At 37.2% G+C, this 21014-nt stretch overlaps 2 protein-coding genes across 2 annotated transcripts in view; both read right to left on the bottom strand.

Annotated features, from left to right (window-relative positions):
- Positions 1-10194, bottom strand: part of LOC141337882 (NLR family CARD domain-containing protein 3-like) — a 38050-nt gene extending 27856 nt beyond the window's left edge. The window contains exons 1-6 of the mRNA XM_073843459.1: positions 10136-10194; positions 8752-8862; positions 8485-8572; positions 8017-8212; positions 7031-7926; positions 6126-6985 (exon numbers count right to left, since the gene is read on the bottom strand). Of these exons, the coding sequence (XP_073699560.1) occupies positions 6126-6985; positions 7031-7926; positions 8017-8212; positions 8485-8572; positions 8752-8862; positions 10136-10194 (2210 nt within the window). The remainder of the gene's footprint in view (positions 1-6125; positions 6986-7030; positions 7927-8016; positions 8213-8484; positions 8573-8751; positions 8863-10135) is intronic.
- A 4272-nt stretch (positions 10195-14466) lies between these two features.
- LOC141339256 (ribonuclease inhibitor-like) lies at positions 14467-19691 on the bottom strand. Its single transcript, XM_073844887.1, has 4 exons — positions 19428-19691; positions 16195-16368; positions 15846-16007; positions 14467-15053 (listed from the first exon to the last, which is right to left on the bottom strand). The coding sequence occupies exons 1-4, from the start codon at positions 19583-19585 to the stop codon at positions 15044-15046; spliced, it is 504 nt and encodes a 167-aa protein (XP_073700988.1). The 5' UTR covers positions 19586-19691; the 3' UTR covers positions 14467-15043.
- Positions 19692-21014: the final 1323 nt, after the last annotated feature.

Raw genomic sequence — 21014 nt, 5'->3', positions numbered from 1 at the left:
AGTATCTGCAGTATTTTTTTTTTTTAATTTAAAGGCTTTTTAAGACCTGCAAAAATAAAAGTAATACTGTATGAGTGGAGTAGGGCTGTGGTAACACATTAATGACTGGTATAAAATGACTGTAAAAAATATGATGCTAAACTAAAATTTGTGAAAAAAAAGTGAAGGTTTTTCACAAATACATTTCAGCCTAAAATTACTAAAATGTAATCAAAAATAAACTACAAAACTATTAACAAAATTTAACTAGCCCAAATGAAAAAATACCATTTTTTTAAGCGTAGAAAATCAGATAGAAGTGTAATTGTCAATTAAAAAATATTTTCAATTCACAAATATCAAGGACTTTTTTTCACTATTTACAGTGTATCTGCAGAATTTTTAAATATCATTTTAAGGCAATTTATGACCCTTTTTAAGAGCTGCACAAGTAAAATGAACACAGTATGAGTGTGGTTGGACAATATACAGTAACATATTAAGCCATAAAATGACATGATTAATAATTCAGATTTTCACAAAAACAAAACATCTTATACAATGGCATTTCAGCCTTTATAACTTCAAAAGGTATAAATCAAGTATATAATTTATAATATTTATTTAAAACATAAATATTATCGTCTTAATTGTTTAGGTTTTTAGAAAGCACATACCTTCTTTCACATTTACAACACTAATGTGTTTGCTGCATAAAAACATGGGTCAATATTTGTAATAATCCGACTAAACAGCTGAAAATTCGCAAATTCATTCTGTCACAAGGTGGCACGGTAGGAGCGCTGAAATATTAACGTTTTCCTAGTTACGGCTGTACACAAAGCAGTATTGAGCATTAAGCATTCTGAGGACAGTCGTTAACTTCAGATACATTCATATAAAGACATACTTGCCGCGTATTGACTTTGAAACGTGCAGCGTGCATATATATTCAATGACGTCTTTGCCTTTTGAAGTTTTATCCAGCCCTATCGTGATTCTAGTATTTCTGTTCCCAACTTTTAAACTTATAATTAAGCCTTTTCTTATACTATTTAATATATTTAAAACTTTTTATAGCCTTAAATTCGATACAACTAAATTGAGGTGTTATAAGGACCCACAGGAGCCCTCTACTTTAAAATAGTCCAGTGAAACATTTTGGTAGCCCGACTAGAAAACACAACAGCCCCGAGACATCGGGCTGGCGATTTTGTGAGCCCCAAATTCTCGTTTTAAACATAATACGTATTTGATGTTTTCAAGCCGTCATGGACTGAGTAAGAGGCTCCCGGTATATTTGATCTGCTGCTCTGTTCCATCAGCATAACAAAAAAATAACTATTTAATATGAAAGCGAATTAATATGAAATTGATGGAACTGCATATTCAAGCACTTTCAAGCACTTCATCCAAAATCCAAACATTTTTCAAACCTTGAAAACACTACATTAAAATTTATAAATTTTATAATTTAGCAAGATTTTCATGATAGTATACACTGTGTGCATAATTATTAGGCACGCTGATATTGTGGTCATATTTTTTTTCCAAGCACATTTGACCAATTCCAAACCAGATCAATCTTAATAACTACTATTCATTTCATATTTAATTATTTATAAGTGAAATATAATTGTCCATGAAGGCTGGAAGTGAAAAATTCCTCATATTCAGGTGTGCAGAATTATTAGGCACATTTTCTTTTACAGATAAAATGAGCCAAAAAAAAAAAAAAAAAAAAGATTTACTTCAGACTGAAAAATCAAAAACTATTAAATGCCCATGAGAAGGATGCAATACTAATGCAATACTGGAATTTGCTAAGTTAAGGCATGACCACCGGACAAAAAACCGCTTGTTGCGTCTGCATTGTCAGAAAAATAGGTGGAGGAGAAAAGATGCATGGTAATTGCAAAGATTTACGATGAAGAATTAGTTATGAAACCATCGAACCATTTAGTCTCCAGTGCCACCTTTTTCAAGAACTGCAACCTACCTTGAGTCTCCAGAAGTGCAATGTGTCAGGTTCTCAGAGACTTTGCTTGGGCAAAAAAAACTAAAAAATGACTCAATTAATAAGAATAACATTCTGAAGTGTTGTGAAAACATGGAGACTGTTTTTTTTTTAATAGACTTTATAGACGGATGAGTTGAGAGTGGCTCTTAAAGGACCAGCACCACATCCTCTTGCAGCACCTTTCAAAAATATATTTTCCAGAATCTTTTTTTTTTTTCAAAAAAAAAAAAAAAAAAAAAAAAATTACACATAGGTGCAAAATGGACAAAAAATGTCCATGTCCAAAAACTGCCATAAAAATATGATTTATTAATATTTTTTCCCACTTTCACTGATGTCAATTTTTTAACCAGCATCTGTTCTATCCATAGATACCAAACATTCATTAATTTTCAGAATTTTAACCCTTTAAATTCTGGTTTGTTTACATAATGCCACTGTTTTTTATGAAAAAATGAAAAATAGTAGTTAATTTCCATATATTAAATGATAAGCAGAATTTTTTTCTTTACTTATTAGCTTCTTGGGTGTGTCAATGAAGAACAACAACATTAATTTTGAGGCATTTATATTTTTTATGTAGTGTCAGATTTAAAAAAAAAAAACTAACACTTAGGGCCATAATGGACAAAAATATCCATGTCAAAGAACTGTCATAGAAATGTTATATATTAATATATTTTTTCTACTTTCACTGACTGTTGTTTTTCATCAGCATCTCTTCCATTCATAATTTCCAAACATCAATTCATTTTCAGAATTGTAATGCTTTAAAAGCTGGTTTCTTTCCATAATGCTGTCTGTCAGTGGGCAACACTAGCTCCAGAGCTTCCTCTGCTGAGTAACGTCTCTTCATCTTGCAAGCAATGAAATGACCAAGCCCTCAAGCACCAAATAATGTATAGGTTTTGCTTTGTGAACAAAGTCTGGGCTGTGCGAACACTCAAACTTTGTATAAAATCTACCAGACTAAACAATCAGTGTTTTCTTGTGGTGAAAACAAAAACAATCTGTTTAAGGGCTTCTGAACTTCTACATCAAATTCAAGCTCAGATTTTATTTCTGTACAAAAACAATAACAAATGAAAAAGTGCAATCAAGGAATAAGATGTGTGTTTGGGTGAAAAAGAAAAGTCTTCAACGCTCATTAACCTTCTTTGACCTTATTCCTAGTTTTCACATGGCCCTATGACCCTGCCAAGGGTGAGACTCATATATGGAGTGGGATTTTTGATTGCCAGTACAATATCATTTCTTTCAAACATATTACACCCATAAAAAATTTAGTAAACACATGCAAACCACACTCTGACATCCTTACCAACATACCCACACAATTTTAGCTGCATTATTTTTCTAATTGACTCTATAATAGGCTATAACAGGGGTTCTCAACCTTTTTTGCGCCGGGGCCCACCTCCTTCTCGGGTCAATTTTGCAAGGCCCTCCTATGCCTGACATTTCCTCATTTCATTTTTTAAACCTTTTTTTAATAACCAAAACATTTGTTTTGCCTTATTCTTCTACTGCATGTTATAAAAAAACTTTAAACAAACAAACTTTAAAATAAAGCTGAATTTAAAAGAAATCCCTCTAATAATAATAATAATATTATATATATATATATACATATATATATATATATATATATATATATATATACAGCTTTATAATATATATTTATAATTCTTTAATTCAGACATCCTTTACAACTTCAGAGTACTTTTTATTATAAGTAAGTGAATCTGCCAAACAGAACAACAGGGAGATGCCAAGATTCCACTCTCACTCGATTGCCAGAATATCTACTGTTTGTCTCCATTATAAAATATACACACAAATGAAAAATACAGCAAATCCATTCTGAATCTGCTGATGCTATTGCTTATATGTGCATAAACACCACTGGCCCTTACAAGATCCACCTCTATGGGTGAGCATTCATTATAAAACACTCACAAGACATTCATTTTGACAACTATACAAATATTTTGAAATTTCACGCAAAAATAGATCAGAGCCCCAAAAGCCCCAAAAGCACGAATAGTTTCAGTTTGTGAATCAATAGCGGACTAATAGCGGAATAGCGTGCCTAGACTCCGATGTGTCATACATAATGCGCAAGTCCGTTACCATTACTCTGATCGTCTTTACCTTCAAATTAGCGCAAGGGTTTGTTCCATGCAGCCAAGAGATGAAGTAGAGACCTGTTTCCCCACGGGGTATAGGTCACTTTTATGCGGGCTTTTGCTGGCGGGAGTGGGGGACAAAACATGAATGTCAATAACATACATCGATTTCTGCGGGAGCCGGCGGGTGCGGGACAAAAAAATCCGTCCCTTGAAGAGCATGTGAGCGGAGCGGAGCGCGGACTGGAGCAGTGTGATTTTGAATGGAGGGAGGAGCGGATTTTGAAAAGTCGGAGCGTCGTGGTTTTTACGCGCTCCACCACCGCTCCATCATGATAATAATTCACGCCAACTGTCCGTAATATTACTGCATATTAAGCAAGAATTCACATGTTAAACATATTTACCTAGCTTGATAGACATGGATCAAGCAAATCAGTAAAAATGTGAAGGTTATGATGACGGTAATACACATGAGCGGTGAATAACAGTTCAAAAATAACTAATTGTTTCCTTCTAAATACTGAGTATTTTTAGGTGAACAACACTTATTCACAAGCAATGAATTGAAACAAATGTAATGTTATCTGATTTCGAATGAGCAGAAATAACTACGATGAAAACGTATTATTTTCATTACAAACTTTGCACTGCAAAAAGCACAAATTATAATCTTTTAATGCTGACAGTGTTATTAGTTTGGCATGTGAACACAGTTTGCACAGTAGTGTTCCAATTTAAACCCTCTTGATATTTTATTTTATCATTTTTTTGTGTGTGTTTTAATATATGTTATGAACATGACTGTTATATTTCAAACATGATTTTTTTTTTTTTGACGCTGAGCGATGTTTCTGATATCAGTGAGCGAGGATTGGAGCGGGAGCGGTAAATAATGAACCCGGGGAGGAGTGGTTAGGCTATTAAATGCACGGAGCGCGGAGCGCTCACATATTCTGGTCCCTTGCAGGTATCGAATGACGCTTGCGTGCATAAGTTAGAAGTTTTGAGCCGCCGTTCAGTCTGTATTTAACAGGCGTGCTTTGCTCATTTTAGGAGAATATTGAAATAAATTTTAAGCCATCTCGCGGCCCACCTGGAGGATCACTGAGGCCCACTAGTGGGCCGCGGCCCACCGGTTGAGAATCCCTGGGCTATAATATGCATAAGCAGAAAACACAAAAAGTGAGTATTTCTTTCATATGCCAAATTTGAAAAAAATGGCACGATCTAGTAAAAAATGGTAAAAATTAAAAATTTGAAGCCTTTCCGATAGAATGAATGCCTATTAGCAAATATTGCATAATTTTAAAGTCAAATGGCCCTGGGTTAAAAAAATGCAGTTTTAATGGGTTTCAATGTGGACATTTTTGTCCTTAAGGTCCTGAGTGTGAGTATTTTTTGTACGGAGGGTAAAATCGATTTTTTGAAGGAAATGAGGGTGAAATATTAAAATTTCAATAAAAATACACACCTGAGCCACGATTTATGCAGATGGCATTAACAAAGACACACTTAAAACAAAAAACAAAACTGAAATAGACAAAAATGTCCACAAGGGTTAAGAGTTCATTTTGGTCCATCTCTGCAAGACAGACATTTCAGGACAGTAGATGGACTAAAACTGAAGTCCCAAAACTTACTGCCAAATTCTGGAGGATAAACTCAAAAGAGAAAGTCTCTGAGAAGCTGACACATTGCACTTCTAGAGACTCAAGGTAGGTTGCAGTTCTGAAAAATGCTGGCACTGGAGACTAAATGGTTCCTGATGGTTTCGTATCTAATTCTTAACATTAATTCTTACTTTTTTTGCAATTAACATGCAACTTTTTTTTCTTCTGCCTGATAATTATGCACACAGTGTATATATCTCTAATTTCCCACACATTTTCCAGGACTAAAGAAAATCAGTAATTATCTTTAAGAATCATTTTTCAGGTTTTCCAGATGCATGGGAGCCCTAGATAAAAGATGAAAGCAAAAAATGATTAACTTACAGAGCTCTTTTGGAGGTTTTGATGACTGCTGATAATCTAATGAGACACTCGTCTGATTTCTTGAATTTCTGAAGCTCAAACTCCTCCAGCTCCTCCTCTGATGTCAACAACACAAAGACCAAAGCAGACCACTGGGCAGGTGAAAGATCAGCAGATGAGAGACTTCCTTTGCTAAGGTGGGTCTGAATGTCTTTCACCAGAGTTTGGTCGTTCAGTTCATTCAGACAGTAGAACAGATTGATGGATCTCTCTGGAGACAGATTAGCTTCCAATTTCTGCTTGATGTACTGAACTATTTCCTTTTTGCTCTTGTCATTGTCATTTTGCTGTGTCAACAGACCCTGTAAGAGTCGCCGATTGGACTGGAGTGACAAACCAAGGAGGAATCGAAGAAAAAGATCCAGATGTCCATTATCACTCTCTAGTGCCTTGTCCACTGTAGTCTTGAGCAAATCAATCATGGTTTCACTTTTGAAAAGAAATATACTTTTCTTTTTTATGTTTAAATGTGCATAAAGAGCTGCAATAAACTCTTGAATGCTCAAGTGAACAAAGCAGTACATGGTACCGAGAACAATCCCAGTTTCCTCCTTAAAGATCTGGGTACACATGCCTGAATACACTGATGCCTTATAGATGTCAATACCACAGGCTTTCAGATCTGTGTCATAGAAGATCACATTGTTTCTTTCCAGCTGATGAAATGCCAGTTTCCCCAGTGAAAAGATGGCATCTTTATCCCAGGAAACATCTGCTGTATATTCTCCATCATACTTTCGTCTGCTCTGCTGGATCTGAAATCTGAGAAAGTGTGTGTACATTTGTGTCAGAGTCTTGGGAGTGTCTTCAGTATTTGACTCCTGCAGTGTTTTGGAGGCATCATCAGCCTGATTGTTTTTCAAAACATTATTTCTTTTCTCCTCTAAAATGTTCTGGAGAACAGTGGCTGAAATCCAGCAGAAGACTGGGATGTGGCACATGATAAAGAGACTCTTTGATTTTTTAACATGATCAATAATTTCTTTGGCCAGATTCTCATCTGTGACTCTTTTTCTGAAGTACTCCTCCTTTTGTGCATCATTGAATCCTCGTATCTCTGTCAGCCGTTCGATACAGTCAGGAGGAATCTTACTGGCAGCTGCTGGTCTGGTGGTGATCCAGATGAGAGCAGAAGGAAGCAGATTTCCCTTGATGAGGTTTGTCAGGAGAACATCCAGAGAGACTGGTGATGAAACATCAGAACACATCTCATTATCCTTAAAGTTTACAGGAAGTCGACATTCATCCAGTCCATCAAGAATGAACAGTACTTTTTGGTTCCTTCTTGTAAGGTTCAGATTTTTTGACTCTGGAAAAAACTGAGTTATAAGGTCCATCAAACTTAGTTTTTCTTTCTCCTTTAAGTTCATCTCTCTGAATGGAAGAGGAAATATGAAGCTGATATCCTGATTTTCTTTTCCTTCGGCCCAATCCAGAACAAACTTTTGCACAGAGACTGATTTTCCGATGCCAGCAACTCCTTTTGTCAGTACAGTTCTGATCTGCTTGTCTTGTTCAGGTGCTTCAAACAAATTTGTGCACTCAACCTGTATTTCTTGTGATTCATGACGTCTGGAAGCAACTTCAATCTGTCTTACCTCATGTTCAGTATTGACCTGTTCACTACAACCCTGAGTGATATAGAGATCTGTGTAGATGTTATTCAGAAGAGTAGAGTCACCTTGCTTTGCAATTCCTTCAATCACACACTGATATTTCTTCTTTAGGCTACATTTTAGCTGATGAATGAAAAGCAGCTCATCTAAACAGAAACAAAAATACAGAATATTTTAATCTTATTTTCTCTCCTACATTTATAAGTGAGTCTGACAGATTGCCATGAGTCTCTTACCTTCTAGAGTATCAGCAGCTTCATCTTGCTTCATCTCTCTCAGGAAGTAGAGTGTGAGATCAAGAGCTGCTTCTTTGATACTGCATCTGTTCTCATTAAAATCCTTCACAAAGTATTGCACGTCCTCTTTTTGTAATATTTTCTTAAACTTGTCCAGTTCTTTCTTTAGAAATGTAATTATTATGCTCTCAAGATCCTACAAAGCAAGTAAAAAATAAATGAAAGAAAAAAATCTTCATCCATATTTGATAAAAACTACTATTGTTTTAATAATTAAAAATGTTTGTAAAAAATCAGTTTAAGACTAATGTTAATTAGCTGTCAGTATTAATAATACAATCTTATTTTATGGGTTCTTAAAAAATAATGGTCAAGAAGAATTAGAAATAACATTTCTCTTGCACTCGTATTCAATAACATATTTGTTTGTCATATTTATTAATTATTCATGAAGATGTGTTTCATTACCTGGAAAATCTGTAGGAAACTGTTTGTAAAGTCCTTGTGGTTCCTTTTAGTCTGGAAATCTGGATCTAAGGTTTCATTTTGAAGCCTGCTGCTCAATAAAATAAATCAAATTACTGCATTTCTGGGGAAATATGACTAAAATCTCTTGTAAACATGTTCTAGCAAAAGGAAAAACAATATTTGATACATTTAAGAACTATAAAGTTTAATAATAATTATACACTTTCTAACACAGTATATGTGTAAAAAATAAGAAACATCAAATACCGTCTGGTTTGTGATGCTGTTTCTCCACTGAAATTTGGTACGTTACCCTTTGAGCGGTCACTCTTCACAGACACAGAGCTGGACACATGTGATCTTGCATCTGAACTTTCACTAATGATGCAGAGAGAAAAACTTTACTACATTAGGTTCATCCGTGTTTTATATTGGCAATCATATTCCCTAGTCCTTCACAGAAACACTTGCAGAGCTTTAAAGATAGCAGTTATTCTTGTTTACAGACTCACATTTGTTTCACAATATCTGTAAAGCATTTCTGATCTAATTGAAGACAACCTTTTCTTTTTTGAGAGCAGAAATGTCAGTGTTACACAGTTCTGTTAGCATACTTCAATTAAAGAGACCATATGACACTATTTTAAAAGTTCATCACTTTGTTTACTGGGTGTTACAATAACAGTAACAATGTCATCGTAATAATTATCCATTTTATACAGAGTCCAAGTCTGAGCTGAACCTTTCACAGTGTTAAGCTTTCATTTTGCAACTCTCTTACCTTTCAGATACAATCTCATAAAATTATAATTTTTCTTTTTCACCGTAGCAACTTTATGTCCTGAAGTGCCAACATAAAAAAATGCTATTTAGGTGTGGTTTATTGTATTTTATGTACAGTTTATTTATGTGTGTATAGCTCAGGTGTGTATGCACTGCAGCTTCATAAAGTGTGCTGTACACAAGCTAACCTTTGGGTTAACGGCTCAGGAACAGCATGATGAATAAATCTTAACCACTGATTCCAAACAAAGCTGGTTTGCTTTCACATCCAAACACACAGCGTCTCCACAACATGACGACAACACTACAACTCACTGAAGACTCGTCTTCTCTTTGTGGAAACCTTTGGACAGCATTACGCTAATATTTCACATTGTGATGCAGACATTTGTGAAAGTAATATCTGGACTTCAATCAATGCATTTTAGTCATTTCTGGAACAGTGTTCTCTGTTAGAGAGAATAAATCGCTTTGCAGGAGACTATGACATTTATAACTCTGAAGATCTTACACAAACAGATACATTACACACTAAAGGAAAATGAAAACATTAAAAAGCATCAAATGACCCCTTTAAATTAAGTGTGTGGTCATTTTTAAATGTCTGAATATACATTTATGACATACAAACAAAATCACTGATGTGGAATAATTTACTCAAGTATCTACATATCAAATGCTGAAGAGCGACTGTAAACTGAGTCAAGATTGTAAATTATGATTCTGATTTTCAGTTCTCAGATATTTATAATCTATTGGCTAGTTTTTTAAATATATGTAATGTTATTTTAGCAAAGCTTTTTTAGAGCAAACATGTGAAAGTCCAGCAGTGTTTAAAATGATTGTGTGAAAACAGACTCAGTCTTACCTCTGTTTGTGTGAGAGACTCATCTCAGACGGAGAGTCCTTTCCTCGCTCCTCTGACATACTGCAGATAAACTGCCAGAGATCAGCACTGGGTTGAGAAAACTATCTGCTGTTCAGTTTGACCTGGAGATGATGATCCATAATAAGATCAAGAAATATCTGGAGTTAGCAGCAACACAAAACACTAGATCAAATAAAGTCAGTTATGAACAAATGCATTGCCATGTAGAATAAACAAATGGTCTTAACGAGAAATGGCGGATTTAAACATACTTTCGATTTCGCATCACAAAACAACAGCAAAAAAACAGAAGCGAAAATACGGAAATACCTTTAGAAACACATTCGTCTTCAATAACCCCTTTTGGAAAACTTACTTGCAGTCTTGTCCACTAAGAAGAGCATTTATAAGTATTTGAAACGATCATTTTCTGTCCTTTAGGCCTGTAGTTTGTCAGCAATAATTCTCATATCTCTCAGACAGATTGGATTAAATACAAAAAAAAATGTCAGCGAGTGTTAAAATTAGTAAAGTCTGCGCTAAAGTTATATCTATAAAAATGTTTTCTAGGACATATATTGGATAAAATCCTATGAGCATCGCTTTGTTTTGCTACCTGAGTGTTTTCCGTAGTTACTTTCGTTTTCGTCTTCTTCGTGGGTTTTTCTGGAGGGTTTCGAACGAGCTGAACAGTTACTGCCACCTGCTGTACTGGAGCCTAAATATATTTATAGAAACATCATTTGGTATATTTTTAAAGTTGTTGTTTTTTATTGTTTTTACTGTACAAACTGTACACCTACTCGTCACAAAAAAATTCAACATACTTCCATTTTTAATAAAATATTGTTTGCAAGTGATCTAAATTATTCTAAGACTCAAGACATTTCATCATAAATCACATTTATGTTAGTATATGTGTTATATAATAATACATCTAAAAAATCATACACATTTGAAGCTAAAGGAGACTCAAGTAAAAAAAAGTGTAAGAAACGTTACTAAAGATAAGCAAAACATATCATTCATTATACATTTTAAACATGTATTTAACATTTATTTAGGTTTGTTGAACTTATAAAACACATAATTTGCTTCTTTTAAAGATGATAATAAATACAATTACATTATATGTAACATAGTGTATAAAAATAAACATTTACAAAAGTTTTAGGTGATCATAAAAATGGCTTACATTTTTCTGCAAACAATGATGTCCATTCTGTGAATGAAAGATTTACAAAAATGTTTACGTTGAAATATAAACAAAACAATGAGAAACTGATGGGCTGTTTCAGATCCTCACACAGATCGAAGGGGAGATGGATGACTAGTAGACCAGATGATCTGAGATGTTAGTCTGCTAACCTTTTTTCTAAGACAGATGTTCCCTACAGACGATGTCCGGTGGTTCTTGCTTAAATTTCAACTAAAGAACAATTTGTATTAGGTTTCAGTCGCTTTAGATTCCTAATGTTTCTTATTTTAAACATAATCTTCAACGTTTAATCCCTTCACAAACACACAATAAAACATGTTGCCAAAGTCTTTAACTAGATAATATTTCATTTGTTTTAAATGTATGCGAAGGAGCTTGTGTCAGACGCAGAGCTGGTAATCTCTATATTTAGGTGTATCTTTTAGAAAATGTTATATTTATTATATTTCAAAACATATTCCTGTTTTAAAGGCTAAAAAGTGTCCATATCGTAGAGTATCCTGAGCCCAATATCTGACATCCTGTGGATCTATGATCTAGTTCTGCACTTAATGCTGTGCTCCTACTTTTCAAATGCATCTCATGTCACATTGACACAAATTCTTTCAGATACTCACTGACTTTTCAGAGTTGTAAACTACACTTGAATCAAACAACACATGTGAGGACTGTCTTCTGTGGTTCAGTGGCTCTCCTGAGAATATTTCATTGCTCTTAAAAAGTTGAATTAAAAAGCATTCGGCCACAACAGACTCCCAATGTGAGGTGAATGTCAAAACCTAGTATACAATATGCAGCATTTTATGTATATGATTTTACTGTTAATGTTTATTTGCTACTTTTATCAGTCTGATAAATGTGTGGTCAATACTGTACATAATAAAAATGACAATCATGCTACCAAGTATGTTAGACACAATGGTTTTAAGAAAGTGATGTTTTTAACTGGAGAGGAGAACCAGGTGAGGCTTCTCAACCGAACAAAGAAAACACATTTTATATTCCTTCAACATATTTTATTTAATATTTCTGCATGAGTACCATGTTTTTTATTGCTTTTTCTAAATGTTAATCTTTTTCTAATTGTATCAGCTGAGCTTGTTTCAACTGTTAATGGCCATTTTCTTAGGTTATTATTTTTGACCCACATAGATATAGAGTAAATCTTATCATCCATTCTTTTCCCCTATATTTACAAACCCCAAATAAGACGGCAAGCACGATCATAAATTCAATAAGACTAGTTACCCAGTTACACATCATGTAAGAAAAGTGTCATAATGCATCCAGAATACAGAAATCCTGCTCTTGATCTATTACGACTGACATTTTCCGTCATCAAATGATCAGGATTACGGATGACTCTGTTCACATCTTGTTTGTTGGATTGTATTTGTCTTTAGGCGAGTCCTTCTCTATGAGAGCCGTCAGCATTCAGCATTGCTTTTGTCAGATTTGCTAGAGGAATATGGCACCTTGTTGTAACCTGATCAATTAAGAAACATAACATTATGCTGCTCCACATTGAAAAGGTTTTAGACATAGTCTTTTATGCAGGAAATATGTCTGCACAACATAAATATGGATCAGTTTAACAAATATCTAATACTGAAACCCTCTCTTCTGAACTATCGTGGAAGTTTTTTTAATATTGATTTTGAAGGTCCTTCTATAAGAAAGTGTTTAAACTGAGATTGTGAAGTACTTTAGAGTTTTTTTCCCCCGATCTGGCTACAAAATCTTAATCGTCAATCCTACTGTTCCTACATGTACGTCTATCTTATTTAAAAACCACATAAAGTTACACATTACAAGATGAAGATGGTGTGGAAACACTATTGTCTTTGTACGCATCTCTAAACAGGCCATTAATAAATAAATCACAGTTATTTTAAGCGAAAGGGATGATTCAGACCATTTTATTCAGTTGTTGTGTTTGTCTTTTAGTTTTTTGTTCCAGGAAACAGGTACAACTGCAACTACGCGCTTGTCATGTTTGACTTAATAATCTCTTCTTCTTTAAGAAAACATTTTTTAACATATCTTAGTTCTCTTAATGTTCCAGAATTGTAAATGTTTGTTTAGCTTAAATATTATTTTTTTTGTCAGTTACATAGTTGTTACGGGTTGGTGCTGGAACGATGAGACGAGACACGAATTACAAACAGTGTCTTTTAATATATCCAAGGAGCAGACTGATCAGGAACATGAAATCTTTCCACACGCAACGTATACACAAAGCAAAGACCGACAGTAAACTGAACTCAAAGATAGACTTATAAAGGGACTAGATAATTACAGACAGGTGCAGGGGATGATGATAATGAGGGCTAAACCAAAGCAGACAGATCGACAGGGGAAGACAATGGGAGAAACTAAGTACACAAACAGACAGAACTATGACGTAGTTGTCAGGCATGAAATGTATATCTATTTTTAAATAATTATGATAGAGTTACAGGTTCTGTGTAGTCGGATGTCGGTAAGCGGGGAAATCTCAACAGTAACTGTGACAGATGAGAGTATTACTCAAACAGTCCACCGCGTTATCTTTTAATAAAATATTGCATTGAATGCCACTAAGACAAATTCTGTAGCAGTGTTCATTAAAACTTCGAAATGAAAATAAACGTACAAATATTCATAATATATTCTAACGACACAACAGACTGATCTCTGCTAAGTACACCTACAATTGTTAGATATCTTGACCTTATCCGTGTGTTTAATGCCGCTACTGCGCTAGGCCTTTCACACCGTTGTGAGACTTAAACCGCAAAGTTTTGCATTACACTTTATAACCAGAACAATTTTATCGGTTTCCAATATTTCTGTGAATTTGCTTGAGTTGATCAAATATCGTTTTAATCCGTTTTCTTGACCTCAAGACACTTGTGTTACTAACACTATCCTAGTTTATATTAGATATAAGACACTAGATAATTTCTTAATAATTATTTCTGTTTTTCAATAATACTGAAATCAGGTAGGTGAATTAAAAAAAAAGTTTAAACTGTATATGTATCATTGTATTTATATGCAAATATAAATGTGGTGAATAAAGACAACGTATTTGACTATCGATAGAGGAGCGAGAAAGACACAAATGCTGTTAACTGTTCAAAAAATGTTTAGTTGGTCTGGACTGATGAAGGAGAGACTCCATCCACAGAACAAAGACAATATACTGGATATCTGTACATTAACAACAGACACACACATAACTGAATATAAAGTAGAATAGAATAGCAATGTGTATAAAATATGAGATAACTAATGTTTTAGATAACATGGACATTTCACATTGTAGACTTGTTTTATATCTTTGACACATTTAAGTGCTGCACTTGACAATCACATTTAAACATTTGAATCATTATGGATGAGTTTAATACAAATATTATTAAACTGAAGAGCCAGACAGACTCATCTGAGCGTCTTCCTCCTGTTTCAGCTTTCAATAAAACAAAAGCATCATTTGCTTGAATACTAAATCAACATGAATCATTCAGTATCACATGTTTCTAACACACATGCTGCATTATTTGATTGTAAAGTCTGAGTCTCTTCACCTGTATGGATCACATTCACACATTTATCACACATTTCTTTCTCCTCATAGACACAGTAGTGAAGCTCTTCTGTGGATCCTCACCTGATGTTTACTCACCAAAAGTCCCCGATAAAGTTCAATCTACACTGTAAGGTGGAATGAAAGCGAAAAGATCATTTCAGATCAGTGTTACAAAATACAAATTAGTTACTATAAATACAGGCTTTTTTGTAAAAAGTTACGTTAAAATCAGAATAATTACTGTCTATAACTGATTTTGAATACGTATTTATAAAACAGTATTAGAACATTAATTACATTCTATTTGTGACTCTATTGAAACACTATGAAGAGAAACACATGCTAATGAGTGAACGCCAAATATAATAAACCACAAGAACAAATACTAATGTGATTTTGCCTCAAAACAAAAACCTTTCAGTGAAATGTTCCACTAGTTAAAGCTGTTTTTCCTCTAGTTTCAACATTTGTATTGGTCTCAGTAAATAAGTGAAAGTAAAGTAAGTGTAAAGTAATGTGACGTGTTGCTTGTCAAAGTAAAAACACACAAGAGACAGAGACATTGATCATGTGATGCTGGACGGCTGTGAGCTGAAGCTGGAATCTGCACTGATTTTACCAGCGTTTTCCTCCAATCTGACCAAATCTATTTCAAACTGGAATGATTCACTATTACTGATGGCATTAATAAAGCAGCTGTTGTTGGAGAAAGCTCTGACAGTCTGCTTTTGTTCTCTTTCCTCCTCTGTGTTCAACATTTTGATCAACTTTACATTTCATTCTGACACAAACCCTTTGAAATAAAGCTTGATGATAATTTGATCATCTCCTTTCACAAATATTTGAAAGTTAATATTTGTCCACATATCAGAGGTAAATGAAGATCTCTTTAATATCACAAAGCGAAGTTTACTCACATCAGTTCACAGTTTGAGTCTCGTAGCACATCAATGAGCCGCTGCTTTGAGTCTCCAATCTTATTACCTCTCAGATCAAGCTCTTTTAGAAACTGCAGTGCTTTTGTGTTTGTCAAAGACTGAGTTAAAGAAGAAACATCTGTAATGCCACAGTTATGAAGACTAGAAAGAGACAAACAGAGGAAGAGAAGATCATCTTACAAACAAAGCATTAAGGTGAAGAATTTGACACAAATATAATGTGAACCCATGAACCCTCTCATCATGAGATATTGAGTAGAAAGTGTTTAGGTTTAAACTGTTGAAGTGATTTTCATCATTTTGATTCTTGTATGTGAATGTTACTGACTTCAATCTCTCCAGTTTACAGTGTGAATCCTTCAGTACGTCACATAAGTGATTCACTCCTGTGTTTGTGAGTTTATTCCCGCTCAGGTGCAGTTCTCTCAGGTGTGATGGGTTTGATTTCAGAGCTGAAGTCAGGATGAGACACTGTTTCTCTGTAATACTGCATCCACACAGACTGAAGACAGAAAGAGAAAGAACAATGACTCAGATCTATGATGATCATCAGCAAATGCTATACAGTCACTAATAAACCAGAAAAATCATGAAATCTTAATGATATGAAACAAACCAAGAGTATTTGAGGACACTAGTTACAATCCAAGTCTGGATTTGTCTTCACTCAACAAGTGCAGTTTATAAATTTAGATTAATATATAGGATTAATGTAGACACATTTTAAAAAATTAACACTTAACTTAAAATGTATAAATTCATAACTGTAATGCAAGACATCCTAATACATTAATAAATTATTTTAAGTTATTTTAGAGTACAATCTCTAAATACACTTTTTGAATAAAAGTAGATTTAGTGAAAGTAGCATTAGTCCAGTATAAATGTGACTGTCAGAATAATCTACTGTCATTTGTTACACTTGTTTTTATTCTGTTTTCACTTCTATCTTGTTTCACAGCAAACATGTCAGATTTCAGCAAGTTTAATGCTCTTTCTAATACACATACAAACCCATGGACTAATAGTATTGCTGAATCTTTCTGATGATGGAGAAAAAGCAGAAGATGCAGCACTATAAACGATTTGACTTGAGTCTGTTGTCTTCAAATAATCTAAACAGTGAACTTTAATCTGACTGTAACTGCTGTACAGTATAATTGTCACGGTAAAAGATGATGAGGTCTGGGTCCAAGTGCAGGAAGAGGGTTTTTAATTAAACAAACAAAATAAACATAAACCAAAAGGCCAACACGGCACAAACTGAACATAAACTGAAACACAAAATAACAAAATCAAGAACACGGTCAGGAATTTCCAAGAACACAAAATACACATAACTAGAGACAATGCAGACATGAAGCAGAATGAGCAGTGAGGATACTTATAGTCTTGATGATAATTGTGAACAGATGTGGGTGATCAGTGCTGATGACAAGGACAGGTGGACAATCAAGGAAGTGCAGTGTAGGACAGCGACCTCAGGTGGCTGAGGGAAAATCCACAGCCCCGATCATGACATTACCCCCTCCTCAAGGAACGGTTTCCAGACGTTCCACAAGGCCGAGAAAAAAAAAAAAATCTGGAGGGAGGAGGAATGGAGGAAGGCGAATCAGGGGGAGGGATGGCGGGCCAGGCCCGTGCAGCGGAGTCACGTGAGCGGCCCTCACCGCCAGAGGAACGTGAGCTGGCCTCGCCGCCAGAGGAACGTGAGCTGGCCTCGCCGCCTGAGGAACGTGAGCTGGCCTCGCCGCCTGAGGAACGTGAGCTGGCCTCGCCGCCTGAGGAACGTGAGCTGGCCTCGCCGCCTGAGGAACGTGAGCTGGCCTCGCCGCCAGAGGAACGTGAGCTGACGCCGCCGCCTGAGGAACGTGAGCTGGCCTCGCCACCAGAGGAACGTGAGCTGACGCCGCCGCCAGAGGAACGTCAGCGGTCCCCGCCGCGTCCGGAACAGAGAGAGCGGTCAACGCCGCGTCCGGAACAGAGAGAGCGGTCACCGCCGCGTCAGGAACAGAGAGAGCGGTCACCGCCGCGTCAGGAGCAGAGACAGCGGTCACCGGCGCGTCCGGAACAGAGAGAGCGGTCAACGCCGCGTCCGGAACAGAGAGAGCGGTCAACGCCGCGTCCGGAACAGAGAGAGCGGTCACCGCCGCGTCAGGAACAGAGAGAGCGGTCACCGCCGCGTCCGGAACAGAGAGAGCGGTCACCGCCGCGTCAGGAACAGAGAGAGCGGTCAACGCCGCGTCCGGAACAGAGAGAGCGGTCACCGCCGCGTCAGGAACAGAGAGAGCGGTCAACGCCGCGTCCGGAACAGAGAGAGCGGTCAACGCCGCGTCCGGAACAGAGAGAGCGGTCACCGCCGCGTCAGGAACAGAGAGAGCGGTCACCGCTGCGTCAGGAACAGAGAGAGCGGTCACCGCCGCGTCAGGAACAGAGAGAGCGGTCAACGCCGCGTCCGGAACAGAGAGAGCGGTCAACGCCGCGTCCGGAACAGAGAGAGCGGTCACCGCCGCGTCAGGAACAGAGAGAGCGGTCACCGCTGCGTCAGGAGCAGAGACAGCGGTCACCGCCGCGTCAGGAGCAGAGACAGCGGTCACCGGCGCGTCCGGAACAGAGAGATCGGTCAACGCCGCGTCCGGAACAGAGAGAGCGGTCAACGCCGCGTCCGGAACAGAGAGAGCGGTCACCGCCGCGTCAGGAACAGAGAGAGCGGTCACCGCCGCGTCAGGAGCAGAGACAGCGGTCACCGGCGCGTCCGGAACAGAGAGAGCGGTCAACGCCGCGTCCGGAACAGAGAGAGCGGTCAACGCCGCGTCCGGAACAGAGAGAGCGGTAGCCGCCGCGTCAGGAACAGAGAGAGCGGTCACCGCCGCGTCAGGAGCAGAGACAGCGGTCACCGCCGCGTCAGGAGCAGAGAGAGCGGTCGCCTCCGTGTCCGGAACAGAGACGGCGGTTGTCGCCACCTCCCCGCGAAAGAGCGTCTCCACCCCCTCCGCAAAGCAGGGGCGCCCCCGCGCACTCTCGCCACTGCGGGTGTCCATCGCCGCCAGGCAGGCGTAGATGAACTCGAACCGAGTAGCCGACGCCGCCTCGAAGGACATCCCCTCGGTATCTGGAACCGAGCGGGTGGTTGCTGCCCCCTCAAAAAAAATTCTCCCCGCTGGACCCATCATCGATGTCTGCATTCTGTCACGGTAAAAGATGATGAGGTCTGGGTCCAAGTGCAGGAAGAGGGTTTTTAATTAAACAAACAAAATAAACATAAACCAAAAGGCCAACACGGCACAAACTGAACATAAACTGAAACACAAAATAACAAAATCAAGAACACGGTCAGGAATTTCCAAGAACACAAAATACACATAACTAGAGACAATGCAGACATGAAGCAGAATGAGCAGTGATGATACTTATAGTCTTGATGATAATTGTGAACAGATGTGGGTGATCAGTGCTGATGACAAGGACAGGTGGACAATCAAGGAAGTGCAGTGTAGGACAGCGACCTCAGGTGGCTGAGGGAAAATCCACAGCCCCGATCATGACAATAATGATACTAACTATAGTTTCTCCAGCTTGAATTGTGGGTTCATCAGTAGATCACTGAGGTTTTTCACTCCAGAGTCTCCTAGTTTATTCTCGCTCAGGTTCAGTTCTCTCAGGTGTGATGGGTTTGATTTCAGAGCTGAAGTCACAGCAGAACAACCTTCATCTGTCATATAACAGAATTCTAACCTACATTGACCGAAAGAGGGAGAGCAGAAAATAAGAAGAAAATAAAATAAGTCACATAATTTTAAAGGCAAATAAAACAGATCAAAAAATGGATCAACTTGTTTATTTATAAGAAAGCCTGAACCAGAAAGTTTGAAAAGTTTACAGAAGTTTAACCCTTATCCACTGAGGGGTGCTGTTGAGTCTTAATTTGGCCACAACTTTTTCTCTGTTAAAGCAAATTAAATGATTCTTTGTGAGAAATCTTATTTGGACACATATTTTAAGAAAATGCTTTGAAATTTTTCAAAAACTTAACCGTACACTCTGGGCAAATTTACTACCCTCTCGTTATGTTTGTGGATGAGAACATCCACTAAATTAAACTGCTGCAAAAATTTATCAGATAAATATTTTTAGTGTGTGAGAGTGTATGAGAGTGTGTGTGAGTGTCTGTGCGTGTGAGAGAGACCTTTGTGCACCTTGATACATCTGAGAAAATCAAAATAAGCACCTCAGCTCTCAGAACTATATGGTAAACAAAAACATAAATATACTTACTTTGTTTTTGTTTACTCCATGTAGTTCTCAGAGCTGAGGTGCTTATTTTGATTTTCTCAGATGTATCAACGTGCACAAAGGTCTCTCTCACACTGTCACTCACTTTCACACACTCTCACACACACACACACACACACACACACACACACACACACACACACACACACACACACACACACACACACACACACACACACACACACACACACACACACACACACACACATCTTTTAGATTGAAAATAAGTCATTTTGTGTGTGTTTGTTTTGGGCAATTAATGAACTTGGCAATCAAAGAGTCAAAATCCTGATTTTTTTTTCCAAAAAATTTGGTAGTTTGGATCAGGACTGAGGTTGATTACAGTTTTTCTCAATTGCTTAAACACATTTCTTGAAATTATGCCTCTTATTTGCGAAACTCTAAACACAAATCCACAACTCCTAACTCATTTCCCCAAACTTCCTATATTGAGGTCAAAATGAAGCTCTCCACTCAAAACAATTCAATCTTGCTGAAAAACCAAACTTTGCTTTCAGACATGACACACAAATCCTCAAAAACAAACACACTACAACACAGTTTTACACACTGATGAGATAAATTCAAAACAAGACTACAAAAACAATACAAATAAAAAACTTTTCACATGATGAACACAACAAATCTATTCCTTTGCAAGTGTTTTATTCCTTAATTTAATGCACTGTAGAGTACAGTACAAAACAGCAAAAAACAACAAAATAATTATTCGGCCCAGCATCCTGTCTTTGGTCTGGGACAGGCCAAAGAACCTCTTCAGCATCACAGGCTAAATTAGCCCTGGCCAGGCAGCAGGGGTCAAATCCTCTTGCATGCCTGATCCAACCCTGGCAC

Source organism: Garra rufa, chromosome 7 (genome assembly GCF_049309525.1).
Source record: "Garra rufa chromosome 7, GarRuf1.0, whole genome shotgun sequence".
NCBI classification, from domain to species: domain Eukaryota; kingdom Metazoa; phylum Chordata; class Actinopteri; order Cypriniformes; family Cyprinidae; genus Garra; species Garra rufa.
This window is presented reverse-complemented; position numbering and strand designations above follow the sequence as displayed.

Coding starts and splice junctions, on each gene's coding strand:
- LOC141339256 (XM_073844887.1), bottom strand. CDS start 19,585: ATGACAGATGAAGGTTGTTCTGCTGTGACTTCAGCTCTGAAATCAAAC. Junction 16,369..19,427: donor TTCAAGCTGGAGAAACTATA/GTTAGTATCATT, acceptor TTCTGTCTTCAG/TCTGTGTGGATGCAGTATTA. Junction 16,008..16,194: donor TGTAAACTGGAGAGATTGAA/GTCAGTAACATT, acceptor GTCTCTTTCTAG/TCTTCATAACTGTGGCATTA.